Below are 15,313 nucleotides of genomic sequence, written 5' to 3' on the forward strand. Positions count from 1 at the left end.
TGGTTGTTACAGCCTAATGAATGTTATATTAAAATATATTTATATTAATTTATTAGTTTTTTGGCGTAAACTGTTATTTGACGGATAGAGCACATTGTGAGTAACATCAATAGCCAATTAAATAGCAAGGTAATTGATTTCAAAATTTTTTCAGTCTAAATTAAGAGTTCAAGTTTTTCAACTATCAGTGCCCTAGCTGAATCCTAAGGCGCATTATGTCAAATTATAGCAAAATAACAAATATTTTATATCATTATTAGGCTAGGTAAAATAAAAACAATAAGTATCACTTTTAAGAAGCTTCTGTACAGTGGCGTAGCTAGAGTATGTTCCGCATAGGGCGATCCTTAAAATTGCCGCCCCCCTGATAAATTTTTGCAGGGTCATAAAATCATCATTTCTTAAAATAATAAATTGGTTATTATTAAGCTCTTGTTATTCGTGGATTTATATATGTTTTAGTGCCCCCAAGCATGTGCCGCCCGGGGTGGTCCGCCCCCTCCGCCCCCCCATAGCTACGCCACTACTTCCGCAAACCGTTAGTTACTAAGTGAGTTAATGGTTTACGCCACATTGTTTCTTCGACGAGTCAATGCTATGTAAATAGTGACTAAATAGTTAGCTTCCATGAATAGTCTGCATGGAACAACTACAGACGAAAATATATTCAACAAAGTTCATTCTGAAGAGAAATTGACTAAAATGTGACACATCTTATAATAGGTTATAACATATAATAAGTTCAGGGTTTGATGGATAAAGTATCACGTAAGGTGCTTAATGATCAGAGACTTTATCTGATTATTATTCACTAGCATGTACATATTTTGTGGGAAACATCTCAATCAATAATGTGTTATTGAGCGAGTTACGTCAACGGTGAATTTTTTTCGCTCTCATGAAATCACGTTTGTGACTTATTATTTACAGAAATAAAATACAAATATCCTAACTTTTTTTAAATGCAGTAGTTTTATGGCTTATAAAAAAATTTAAACTTGTAGGAGCGATTGAATTTTTTCTTAATGAAAAACTCACTTCATCCTATATTGTTATATAATACTAAATGGCTTTGCAGATTAGCCTTTGCTGAAGATATTTTAGAATATTTTAACTATTTCAGCCTAAAAATACAAGAAAAGGCAGTGCTCTAACATGCATTTAAAGGAAATTATGGAGTATCCTTATTTTTTATCTGTCTATAGCTTATCCGTACGAAATTTTACTCGTTGATTTAGTACGTTGAAAACGTGTTTAAAAATTCAACCACTAAAGAAACATCAAGAAAAAAACCTCAAAACCATTGCCATTAACTGCTAACATCCAAACAGCGATAAAGGTTAGGCCGTTCGGTTTTAAAACGCAACAACGCTCTGTTGTTATAGTTGTTGTAAAATTTCTCACAACGACTACTACTAGTGCCATAAACGTCGCTCTAATTAACGCGGCCATAAGCAGTTTCGGCGGGGCTGGTACAATTCGGATTGTGTAGTTCCTTTCTAGTACATTAGAGAGCAACGTTTCCACAGTCGATTTTCCTAATGGCCACTTTGGGGGACAAATTCCAGTTATCCAATCTCACGGGATCGGATGCGGGATGTGTTCATTGGCCATTATGTTGTGCCTAATGCCTGGCGAGGTGGAAGGGACAATTGTAATTGCGCGTGACAGATTGCATCTTTGCAGTCTTCAAAGGACCCATTCGAGAGTTTGCCCGATTTGCGTCCGATTGGAGAGAAAATATGTATGTTGGGGTTTACCTTTATCGAGGAAAAATACAGTTCCAAGCTGTTAAATAAACACTTTTCTCCTGTAATGTAACAAAGTAGTTACTGGAGAATACCGATGGGTTAATGTTCCCATATAGACCTCTCGCCTTTGTAATAATGCGAAATATAAATTTTATGGCTTTAAAATGCAATTATTAATATAAATCTGCAAGCAAAAGCCTCACCCTCTTTTATCAATATACCCTTGCTTTTCACAGAAAGCTACTTAAATATAAGGGACATCTCCGATATCTTTTTATTAATACATTTGTCTCTGTTTCTCACAATATACGTAGATATAGAGATTGAAATACTCGTAATATTGATATAATTAATAACAGTATTGTGGCAAAAATTATATTTTATACTACCAGTATTACAAAATGAAATACCAGTAGTACCGAAAATATTTGTTGAAAACTCAATGGTTTAGAAATACGAAAACGACGATGAATATATTGCTTGAAAGCCAAAATATAGAATAAAATAATGATCATTGTAGAGGATTAACTCTAAAAGTTATTTTATCGGGGTGGGAAAGCAAAGTAGAATCCATTTTAGTCCAAGAGGACTGAAATATCGGCCCACCATACATATACAAAAAATCTCACCATCTGATATTTCAATATGTCAATATAAAAGGAATATATTTTATTTATCTCAGGCAAATCTAACAGTACCTAGCAGTTCTCAGTAATGACCACCCCCTTTTTGTATGATAGGGATGGCTGGCGAAGTGAAAACAAAAGCTGGTATTGCATACACAAAATTCTATTATCTATTTGTATATTTTTATCTCCATTTAGACATATTTTTACCGGAATACTCCACGGAACATGCTTCAATAAACATTTTTGCTAAATATTAGCAATAAGTAAATCTAGATAATTATATTGTGATAATAAAATTATTTGAAAAAATTGCGCGAAATATTTTTTTTTTTCAAAAACTTGTTAATTAGTGATGCGATGCACCTGATTGACTCTATAGAATTTTGGAACCCAAACCAATCTCTACTTAAAAATATTTTTGCTTGCTAAGAAATATAAATATTTAAAATTTATGAGCAGAGGTCCGAAAAAAGCGTAACAATACATGCATATAAAAATGTTACCAGGTGTTTTTCGGTAGCCATTATATCCTCGTGAACGGTCTTAGATGGATCTCCCATACATTTTTCTTGAGTGCCCTCAGGTGTCAAGGGTCGGACCTCGGCGATTTTTCAGTATTGCGACTTAATAAAGTCACCCGGGGCGCTCGAATAAGGGTCCGACCCCTGGGCCTTATCTCGGCGAACACAGGACCGCTCTAACTTTCAATACAGACGGCCATAAACAACGATCCACGACGGCATAATGCAAGCGAAGCCCCCCAGGAATTATTTCGACCTTTCGCACTCCACGTGTGTAACGCTAGCGCCACCTAGTCGGGTTTAAATGTCGAGTCGATTGGATGTTCCAGACGTGCTCGAAAAAACCCCATGACTTAAAGGGCAATATTAGTAATATTTTTTTATTTTTACATCATTCAATTTCAACAAAAACTTGCTAAGTGGAGATTTTAAGGAGAGTTTATTTATACCTAAGGGTTTAAATACTGTCTGTTTAAGTTAAAGGCATTAATTTAAATTGTATATATTTTTTTTCTAACTGCATTTAACAACACAATTACTGTTACTATGTGTAAGAATTTATTTGTTAGGAAAACTCTCAGGAAAGATGTACTAATAGGTGGTCCATAAAACATTATTATCGCAATTGTTTAGTCCCGAGATCTCTCTTCATATGTTAGGCATGACTTTCGTAATGTTGGTATATATTATTAAAATATTTTAAAACTACTGTTTTAGAAAATTTACGAAACATTATAGTTCTTATTTGATAAACATTTCTGACTATTTAAAACGCATGAAATTTACTAATAAAGTAGCTATAATTTACAATTTATAATTTAAATAAAAAAATAATAATCTAGTATTTTATAATTTCTTATACATGAAAAAAAATAGTTTGCTATATAATGCGACTCATTAAAAAAAAAAAAATTTCAAATATAATAGATTATCCTTAAAAATCTGTCAATACTTGAATATGCAGTAAGAGGGTAAATTTCAATTATTTTACAATTGCTATATTATTTTAATTCTAAGTTTCGACATAAAAAAAGTTTTGATTTAAAAAAATTATAATAATGTTTTATGTGTGATTTTTTTAGGTTTTTACTTATTATTATTTAAAAATCAATAAGTAAAATATATATTATATAAGTCATAGAATTGATGGCGCAATGTTAAGATTTTTAAAAATTATTCAACATAATAATATTGTGAAGTGATTTAAGAAAGAAAGTTAATAATTATATATACATATATAAAAAAGAGAAAAATAGGCTTACCATAGTTTGCTGGAATTATATCAGGATCCCTGTCGTCTGCTACAATATCACTAGATCTTTGGAGGTCAACTGGTCTTCTTTTTGGTGGTAGAGATGATGGAGGCTCTGTTGGTTCAGGTGGAGGCCACTGTTTCGCAAATTGTGGCTCGGGGCCTCTGCTTCTTGATCTCTTCTTCTTAATTCCTATGCATATGAGTGTTATCAGTATCAAAAGTGACAAGACGACACCAACGGCTGCTCCCACCCACGGCGATACAGATGACTCTTCATCAGCAGCTGAAAAATCATTAAAAATCATTATTTGAACCAAAAAATATTAGCGTTATACAAGTGCACGTGATGATCGGAGATTTGGATGGATTAGGACAACTTAAAAATATGTTTAAACATAAAAATGGATTATTAAAACGGTCGATGAGTCGATAGCAGATATTATTATTATATGTTTTTATTGACAGCGTTGCAAAATCAAAAGTTATTTAAATTATGTAAAAGGAAATTTTTATGAAAAAAAATAAAGCACAACAAAGTCTGTTTCTGATTTAAATTGCCGCATTGATCTGAGCGAAAGTACTTATTTTATCTCTAAAAGAGTATATTAGTACAAACAAGATTTTTTTTATCAGGATTTTAACAAGAACTTGACTTTCCTACAACTTCGCTTGCAACTTTGCTTACACAAATCTAGCAAAACTCGCGCTAAGCGCAGCAACGTATAGTACCGACTAATATGACCATAACAAGACCAAAAAAGCAGCCGCTTCACCCTTCACGTAAATGATTCTTGGAGAAGACAATTTAAAATTGCTATGTGATGAGCCAAAGCTACACGGACAAATGTATCTATACTATTGTACAAAGCATACGTGACTTTGTGTTCTATAAAAAAATAACCACAAAACCATCTTCAGTTCAGTGATAAAAAAAGAAAACCAAAGATGTATTTTTTTGTCCGAATCACTTGATAAAGGTTCGTTATCACCATAGAGCTTTCGCATTGGCTACTTTCGTAATTTATAACAGCAATGATAAAATGTCGAATATAGTGACACATCGTAAAATAGACAATTTTTTCACGTGAATATATCACATCGCATTACGCATGGAAAGACGTGATATATGAAGGATTTGTTGGGTAGAATATGACAAATGACGGTCAGCGAAACATATTGATTTGTGCTATAAATAATAATTTGTCACGTATGTGTAACGCTGATAAATGGCAAAGTGAATGTGCGTCAAGTATGACTTTAGATTATTTATTATATATTTTTCTTTGACAAGTTTAAGGGTGGATATGTTTCTATGAGTGAAGGAAATAAAATATTATAGTACTAAATTTTGTATAATTTTAATTTAATTTATTTATTTAGGTATAATTAAAAAAAAATAATAATTAAAACATGTTTAAAATTATGTATAATAAATATTGTTTAATAAAAAGTACAAAATATTTTAAATTTCCGAACAATTTTATTTTTACTCAAATAAGTCCATTTAAATATATTAACTTATTATTTTTTAATTTAGTACAAAATAAAAATGTATAATGTACACCCAATTTTATCTCCCAAGTATGCCGGAAGACATTTTGGCGTAACGTCGAGAATAACTTTTTAGCACAACGTTGAGAAGAAAGAAAACTTGTTATTATTAATAGAATAAAATAAATAAACTGTAATAAAATTATTAAAAATATACATATACAATTAAAAAAAACTATTCTATATAATTTAAAAAAAAAAAAATATTTTTTATTTTCATCCGGATATTCACAGTAGATAAAAGTATTGCATAAATCATTTTAACTATTTTTTTTAAATATACATATGTGTTAAAATCAGACATAAAATCCATTACTTCTTAATCCATTCCACTTAGGAACAAATATATTTTTTTAAATCGTCATCCATTATCGGGATATTTTCAGATAAGAAGTGGAAGAGTCGTTAGCGGTCGGTCCATTAAAATTGAATATTGCCAGCCCTTGACACGAAAAACGTTCAATCACAGCACTGAAAGGAGTAATTTCATTTTACATTGCCGCAAATCGGTTTTGCGGAGTGCGAACCGAACCATTAGTGCTCCGGGCGTTGGATTTTTCTGATATCTCACTGTATGATAAAAGCTCGTATATGTATTTATATTTTATTTATTTTTCGTTTACTTATGTATATGACATACAACTTGTATTTATAAACATAATACATATAACAAATAATTTGCATAGGCAAACATTTATTAAGAAAAAAGACTTATTAATTACAGATGTAATGAACACGAACAATACTTTAAAAACTTTCTCTCTCTCTTGCAACTTTAAATCACTAACAAAAATATGTTAATTCTATGCGCTTAGACATTGATTTTAATTTTGATAATAAATGTATGTCTTATGTTTATTTAATTATGAATTCAATAAAATAAGCAGCATCATTAAGATAAATTTTATTTAAATCTCAATGCGTCTTTTTAAAGTATAAATATTCACTATTAATAATATGTAAACAACATGTAAATTCAAAGCGTGTAGGTTAAACAACATTTGTTAAAATTAGGTATAAAGCACCGCTATAAATAACGATTATGGTAATCTCAGACGAAACTTTCAAAACAAACAAAAATAAGATAACATCTGACGAGTCTTACAGCGATGATAATATGAAAGAGTGGTAATTTAACTGTTAAATTTAAACTAATGTGGCGAGATTTTAAAAAAAGCTTAAAATGATTAATTAGCTTGGTGCTTAAATGGCATGAAAACAAGCATTTGCCAAATTTCTTGGGAAAAAATAAATAAAAAGTGGATTCAAAGGCTAAAATAAGTATATCTGAATTGTGTAAAAGTCCTAATTAAAAATTATTGGAGTAATGTATTTTTTTCTGGACACGAGATGATTCGGGGTGATCTTGATGTGGAGCTTGAATTTTAAACGCAATCTCCTATTTGAAACTTGTATAATTTAAAATTTAACTTTCCTACTATTTCACCTAATTTACATCAAGCGAAGATATGCCAAATACAGATTAAGACAAGCTTAAGAAGACCAAGGAAACAGCTGATTTAAAAGATTATCCTGATTTTGAGTTTGGACTTCGAAGATTTGATATTTTTTCTGGAGATTTTAATGGTCGGCACTATAATATAAAAAAAATATTTTTCCGAAAAAATATTTTTTCACTACTTGTATGACACTATTATCAGTGTAAATTTACTAAATTAAGTAATCTAATAGCTAAGCACACACGCACAGAACTGTCTGAACATCAGTCTTAATACTTATTAAAAAAAACCGATTGTCTGATGTCTTTTTCAAAAGAGTAAAAACTTGCTATAATATGTGGTGGTTTTATCTGTTTGAAAGAAATTTTTTGAGAATGGAAAAAGTGCAACCACGTGCAAACGTATCCGATCCGTTCATTTTGAGTCTTTTCTTACCACACACGATCGGATTTGTCCGCCAGGCATTCGCGACGGACAGATCCGGCGGATGTGCCCGCATGTGTATGCCCAGATATTAGCTTATCAGATGATACTGTCTACTATTGACACTTTTTGATTTCTAGGATCATCTCCCAGTGTTACTTACACTGAAATCTAAAGTTTTCGTCAATCCTAAAATAAAATAAAATATTTCGAAAGAGCTGACTTAAAAAGTTTTAAAAGTGACTTCAGGATGTTCTACATTACTACAATTTTTTGTTTATTAAACATTGAACAAATCGACGAATATATAAATTATTTTAAATCTGTTATTAAGCATAAAAAAATATTCCCATCCATTGCATACCGCTTATAATAAAAAAGCATTGGCAAAATTAATCATTGAAGTTAAAAATTTTTATTATAAAGATAATATATGATATCCTTATTACGATTTTAAAAATATATAAATATATATAGCTTATAATTTTTTATGATTGTAGCGCCGTGTTTCTAATGAACGAATTTTATAGAACAGCGAAGGGAGTTAAAATGCTTCGTGAATAATACGACTGTATGATCCTAGAGTTCTAGCGACTGATTAAATTCTTAATTTAATTTAGTCCATATAATTCGTTACAAGTGTGCATAATGACAATTACATTTAATTAGATTATTGCATTGCACGTGTATATATTAATAATTTAATTATTGTGTTATGTTGATAACAGCCAAAGTTTGATATAATATTGAGATAAATCTAAAATAATTTTTGTGTATTAAAATAAAAATCACGAGTGTTTCGAACCCGACAAAATAAGCAACGCGGTTATTACTATCATATTTGCTACTTTAATAAATTGCAAACGCAAAAGAGAGTCTTAAAATATTTTTTATCGCGTTTTAATTAAATCTCTTAGAAGTGAAATAAAGAACAAGCAATCTGGCTTTTGCGAAAAGCATTCGTGTTTTAAATCTGTAAAATATTTGGATAACTATTTTAAAACGTTAATAGATTTTTTTAATTCTAATTGTATGAGTCGGATACAATTAAATTTAAAATTCAATGTAACATGTAATAAATTTATTAATTTACTTGTTCAGTTGAAGGATCGTCTTATCCGTTTTCCCCTTTATTGTGGAATGAAATTATGGAAATAAAATATCCTCTTCACTATAATATTAGTGGCATTTTGGTTGTAAAAACACTTTGAAATAATAGATAACCCTAAAGAGGTCTTCTGTAAAAGTTTATCAATACTTGAGTCACATTTGGTTGTAAATGAAACAAATGTTTTGTGTGTGGTTGTAAATGAAACAAAATTTTGTGAACAATTTGGAAAATAATCTTATCGCCCTTGAATTATTTTCTCGAAGGTAAAATAATGAACGAATCATTTAACTTTCGTGTAAGCATTATCAATAACCTATTATTTTATAAATACATGTCAGATACGAAAAGCTGGTCTAATTTATATAATATAAAAAAATCCATACGATAATTCTTTATAAAAAAATGTATCGCTTAAAAATAAATGTTTAGACAATTGACCGCTAAAACCGAAAAAATCGTGACTAATACTAATCAGGAGAGAGTGGAATTTGAAAAATAATAATTAAATAAGTTCTTAGGGATTTTTAAATTATTGACGGATAATACCATTATATAATATATTCATAGATACCTGCATGCTTTTCGGGATCTCCCAATCTGACCCCAGATAGGGTAGCCGCGGGACTCCGACCTTTGGTATTCACGGCGTATACCTCGAGACGCAAAGTAACCCCAGATTCGAGGGAGATGCTGAACACCGGCTCCGGATTGCTGACGTTGTATCTGCGAAATAATAAAAAAATGTCAGATAAGCATAACAACTAAAGTTCAGACGCACTAGGCACACCCCCTCTATGTGAAGGTAGAACGCAGGGTTTCTATTTATGAATCATTTCAATATAAAATAAATAGTATAATACCACAAAATAATATTTAAACTTTTAAATTTTAGTCAGGGATGTTATTTCAGATTTTCCAAGAAAGAGGGGAAGGGAGGAAGTTGTTCAGTGGTGATTTTTTTTAATATTGAAATTTCATTAGTATTTTTCATTAAATGAAATGAATTTTTCTAGGCAAATGCAAAGTGGTCCCTGTTTAGAATCCACGTCAAAAGCAATAAAATCGTGCCGTCGGTTATTTACTGCTTATATTAAAAATTTTAATAATAATATTATGACTATGAGAATCGAATAAATCATACCTAACCCAAATTTTGACCAATAGGAGAGCGAAAAAACAATTATCGCTTCTCAGAAGGCAAAAATTCACGTCAAAAGCAATAAAATCGTGTCGGAGCCGACACGATTTTATTTCAGTTTTTAACCGCAATAAAATTATGTTTTCTCTATAAATATATACAATAAAATGATTAGTATTTCTTTGAGTTGTTTTTACTTTATATTGTACTCTTTTTACAATCTTACATTTTTACCGCTTATTTTTTTAATTTTTTCACTACATTTGGAACTACCGATCTAGAAAACTATAGAAATTGAATGTGTATATTTGTGTTCGCGATAATTCAAAGAGAGCGCTTCATATTCAACGTTATTGATTGTTCTCACGCGGATAGAACTCGTTATCTTCCACTCGAACTACCTCCATAGAAACCACTCAAAGTTACTAACTATATATTACTCGATATATGTCGGATGTGCATTCGTCAAAAGAAATGTAATAAATATATCAGATCCAATCTAAAATAATTATATCCAATAGTTTTTTGCTTTGTGATATGTGACCCCTGAGCTTGAGCTACATCCTCCCATCAAATCAGTTCTGTTAAAACAGCATATGACGTTAATCTATCCACTTGGGAAGTTATCGCCTGGTAAAACTTAGTTTACCCTTGTGATGTAATTTTGTCAACTAGTGAAACGTTTGTCGGAACATTTTGCTTAATAGAAATTTATAGATTGAATAATTGTAGTTGTAAAATGTAGTGTCATTAAAGAGCTAATGTTTATGATTTTCGAGTTAAGTATATGTGAGTTCTTGCAAACCCTTTTATATGTTTTTTGCGAGCAGCTTTAACTAATTAAGCAATACGATTAATTTCTGCCATTTAATGACGCTCTATAATGTTACACGAATTAATAAGAATAGTCTTTGTTTTAAATATGATAATTTTAATACTTGTGTGTTATATAGTATTATATAAATCGTTTCGCGATTGGTAGCTGAGTGGTGTAAGTTTTACAGAAGAGTGGATAAAAAATAGCTATAGCAATCGTCGCTCCGATAAGCATTTCAAGCAATCTGGGTACTCTGTATTTTTTACTCTTTATTAACCCATTACCTGCCATGATTCTCATTTGGCTACCCGACTTTTATTGCTCAGCAGTTAATGATATTTGCTGAAATATTGTTCTTTGTTAACATTTTTAAATGTCTGGTAGTGTTTTATAATTCTGGGGTAACATAATTTATAGTAATAATGTAATTGAAATTAAAAATAAATTAATAAATTTGGGCAAAATTTTCCAAAACAATGCCTAATAAGATTCCAAAATAAATAAAAATGCTAAGAATCGTTGTAAATGCTTCGTGGTATCTTCGCAATAGACATATATTTTAGGACGGAATGAAGTTGCGGGTTCGAGTATTTTTCGTTTTATTTATAAAAATGCGCTATTATTAAAAAAAAACCGGCCCCAGCTGCAGTGACATTTATTGATTATAAATTGTATAGTAAATAATAATTTATAACTAATATTATAATAAATAGATGTCACAGATTCTCAGACTTTCAGTCTGGTGGTTAATACTTAGTTGTAGGTATTCATTATGTCTGATTGATTTACTCAGTTGGTACAGATTTGCCCGTTGTAACGCAATGGGTTTAAGGAAGGTTGGGTCAAGTTACAACGGAAGATTTTAAAAAACATTAAAATAAAGTATGTTGTGTGGCGACCACACATATAGGCACATTTTGAAGGGCGATTGTCTCATTGTTAAAGACCGTGACCAAAAACGTTCATTCATTAACAATGAGACAAGCATAATGGCACAAGAGAGATTTCTTCTGACCACACACAACACGGGACGTTAAGAGAATCCTTTTTGTGTCAAAACGGTACGGATGAAAGAAGAATTCTTTCTGAAGAATTTGAAAGTCTAGAGCCAAGCAAAAAAATCGCTTTCGGAAATACACATCCGATTTCTCGAAATCTAAGAAGCCACTGCAGCGATTGGCTAGAAGATCGATGCACAATCGCAATTGGCCAGCTAGCGTGCATCCCCCTAAAGGATATAAGCCTGGACTCCGACGAGCAGACGGTCCGAGATACGAGACGGCTGAGGCACGGACAAGAGACGTCACCATACAGCAGAGCCAGCGACGCTGACAACCAGAGAGCCAAGATCTACCAGTAGCCATCCGAAGGAACCAGCCACGCGCCCTCACCGACAGACCTAAAGATCATACCTAACACTCGCTGCACGCAGCCACAGAGCCTTGAGACATCACCACCTGCGCCACGAACACCTTCATCGCGAGAAACGTCATCGTCCATAGTCAAAATTGTAATTATAACTTAATAAGCAATCTAATAGGATTTACCGAAGGGTCTCATTGGCCGCGAGATCAACCACCCCTAAAATTTTAACTAATATTTATTTATTAAAATTAAATTAATACCACTGTGCCCTAACAGATTACCACAATGCGTCACAATGGTTGAAAATAATTGAAAATAAATAATATGTTAAAAACATCAGCATTGTTATGAAATGTTTTGCTGTTAAACACAAAACGGGGCTCTGACGCACATCAACATCGAAGCGTCAAACTCCTCAATGTGGATAGTTTGAAAAGACGACTGAGGACTTAGCCCTTCAAGCTAGTCGATTGATCATTACTCTAATTTAATTAGTGTTATTGATCATGTAGTATAACTAAACACTTTTGGAAGGCAATGAGTAAAATTAATTATTAGTCATAAAGACCAATTTTAGGATGAAAAACTTCATTGCTTGTTGATTTAAAAAAAAAATATTGACTGTGTTTATTAAAAATTGCCTTATTTTATTAGTAAAATAGGTATCTATAGATTTAAATAATTTTTCAAAAATTGCATGGATCGTTGCGTATTCTAGATACTACTTCGTTATTATGGTTTCTAAAAATAACTATTTAATTGAATTTAATTAAAATATTAACCAAAAATAAATTTGTTCTACTCGGGAATATTAATTTGATTGCCAATTAATTCTGGAATGCACCTTTGCTTTGAAGCAGCATTCAAAAATAAATAAGTCCCGTCTAGCGTTTATCAAATTATTCGCTTTCGTGACTCGGCACTGGCGACGTCTCAAAGTTGTTGAGTCGTGAAATCTCTGACTTATTGCCGGAAATAATTTCGTGACAAGATTAAATCCCCAAGAAAAGTTGCTCCAAAGAGCCAATTGCGCCTTTCAACGGGGCCGCTTTTAATTAGCGAGTACCAACTTTAGAAACACATGTAACCGATTAAAAATTAATAATAGACACGAGACTAAATTTTATAAATATCTAGAATATTTTTTATGATTTTTTAAATACATTACATTTTTGTAATTAGAGGCAGATACGATAAGGTGTTTTTTTTATGTGATGATAATATGTCTTAAATATAAGAGTAACATGAAAAAAAGTCGATTTCATAATACATCTATAAAAAAAAATATATTATGTCGAATGGATATCTAAGATTTAAGCTTTTACTAAAATCAAAGGCAAAATAAAATTGCAAATTTCCCACGATGTTCCCCTACTCGGTGACATAATTTAAATTCTAGTGCCTTTGCAGAAGCATTGAATGACATTGGGTTATAATATTGCATATGTTAAGCAAATCTATTTGTTAGTTTTAGCATATTTACACTCTTTTAATTTGTGGTTAATATATGTAAATTTGCAATGGGGCGGGCTATCAATAATAATTGACATTGGGACAGTAAAAATTAGATTAAAAATGGTTCGTATCACTAATTTTAAGGATAAAAAAATATATGATCTTACATAGGCTCTCTCTTGGCATCACCGTAGACCTCAAGGAGGAAGTGTTGAGGAAGACCACCGTCGAATCCAGCCTCGCAGGACACTTCTGCGGCACCATTGGTAACGTTGCTCAGCGTGCAATTAGTCAGTGGTTGTGGTTTGCCTGCAAATTAATTCCAAAACGCGTTTTATTACCAATAAAGCAAACACGTGTGCGCAGATACAAATCTAGATATAATATTTACGCAAACCAAAATTATCCATATGCGACGCTAATTGGCAATGGAAATTCACACATCATTTGTTTAATGCGACCCAAATTTGATAACGGGCCGTGCCTAGTTTAGATAGTTTTGCAACGTGTTTCAATAACATATCTACATAAGTACGTACATATGTATCCATAAATTAGGCTAATGAGTGATATATAACATAAGCAAATTGATGGAATAGATAAATATGGTCGTTGATCTTCTATTCCACAGTTTGCAATTCCAAAACTTGCGGGTTGCTCTATTGATAAATATCAGTGAACGGATAAAGAGTTATTTTTAATTATTTGTGTATTGAATAGTGAAAGATGTTCGAATATTTCAATAGATTTGTAGTCATTGAAAATTCCAAAATACAAAGTAGCTAATGAATTCAATATTTTTTATTTAAGGACTTGTATATTGATATTTTTATTAAGCAGTAGACGACAATATTTTATATATGATATAATTAATAAGCTGTCAATTCCTCACTGTCGTGAGGTACCGAAGCTGGAAATTGTGCGAATACCGGACCTTCAACTATTTGAACTGTGGAGTTTCCGATTACAATTTTTATTTGATTTTATAAATTTCTATGTCTATTTACTTTATTTATATTGACTTATTAATAATGAAATATTTAGGTATAAATAAAAAAGTAAATACATTCGTAAACAAACAAATTAGTTTTATAAAAAAATATATAAATTATGCATGAAGCAATATCTTCATACAAAAATAAATTTATAATAAAAATACATAATTTTTTAATTAAATAAAACTCATAGTGCATTTTTTACTTTTACAGCGTTACTGCTTATATTTTCGCACTACATAAACAAATATTTTAGATTTTTACTATAGATCAATATAGTTCCATCCATAAAAAACTACTAAATATTTTTAAATTATTTAAATAAAAAGCTTGATAACTTCACTAAATATATATAAAATAAATATTTATAAATCAGATATGAAAACTTAGATATAAAATGAGTAAATTAAGTAATAAATAATATTCAATACTTAATTTTACAATTAAATATTCAATATTATTCAATATTTTTCAATTTAACAATAATAATAATTTTATTAGCAACATATTTGATAATAAAATGTAGCTATTTGTATTATTTAAAAATTGATTTACAGTTTAGTTTATTATAATCCACCCACTCAAAAATATGATTTACGATGAAAATTATTTTGTTATACTACAACACAATCAATGACCTATATTTGTTTTAATGTTAGCATTTATAGGTCATTGATTGTGTATTAGCCCAATTTTAGTATTTTGAGTGCACGCTTTCTTTGTTGTTAAAAAAGCTATATCAACATAAAAAATATAGTTTAGACAATAAAACATAATTTTATATTAAAACTAAATTTTATTAGCAAAACCTTTTTTAAGAATAACTACATCATTAATTCCGA

General features: G+C 30.7%; 1 protein-coding gene across 1 annotated transcript in view; it reads right to left on the reverse strand.

Annotated features, from left to right (window-relative positions):
- Positions 1-15,313, reverse strand: part of LOC148225949 (kin of IRRE-like protein 1) — a 152,843-nt gene that overhangs the window by 6,751 nt on the left and 130,779 nt on the right. The window contains exons 13-15 of the mRNA XM_088203691.1: positions 13,644-13,785; positions 9,273-9,424; positions 4,164-4,439 (exon numbers count right to left, since the gene is read on the reverse strand). Of these exons, the coding sequence (XP_088059817.1) occupies positions 4,164-4,439; positions 9,273-9,424; positions 13,644-13,785 (570 nt within the window). The remainder of the gene's footprint in view (positions 1-4,163; positions 4,440-9,272; positions 9,425-13,643; positions 13,786-15,313) is intronic.

The sequence above is a fragment of the Plectrocnemia conspersa genome, unplaced genomic scaffold, assembly GCF_051122295.1.
Source record: "Plectrocnemia conspersa isolate PC_06_02 unplaced genomic scaffold, ASM5112229v1 ptg000014l, whole genome shotgun sequence".
NCBI lineage: Eukaryota > Metazoa > Arthropoda > Insecta > Trichoptera > Polycentropodidae > Plectrocnemia > Plectrocnemia conspersa.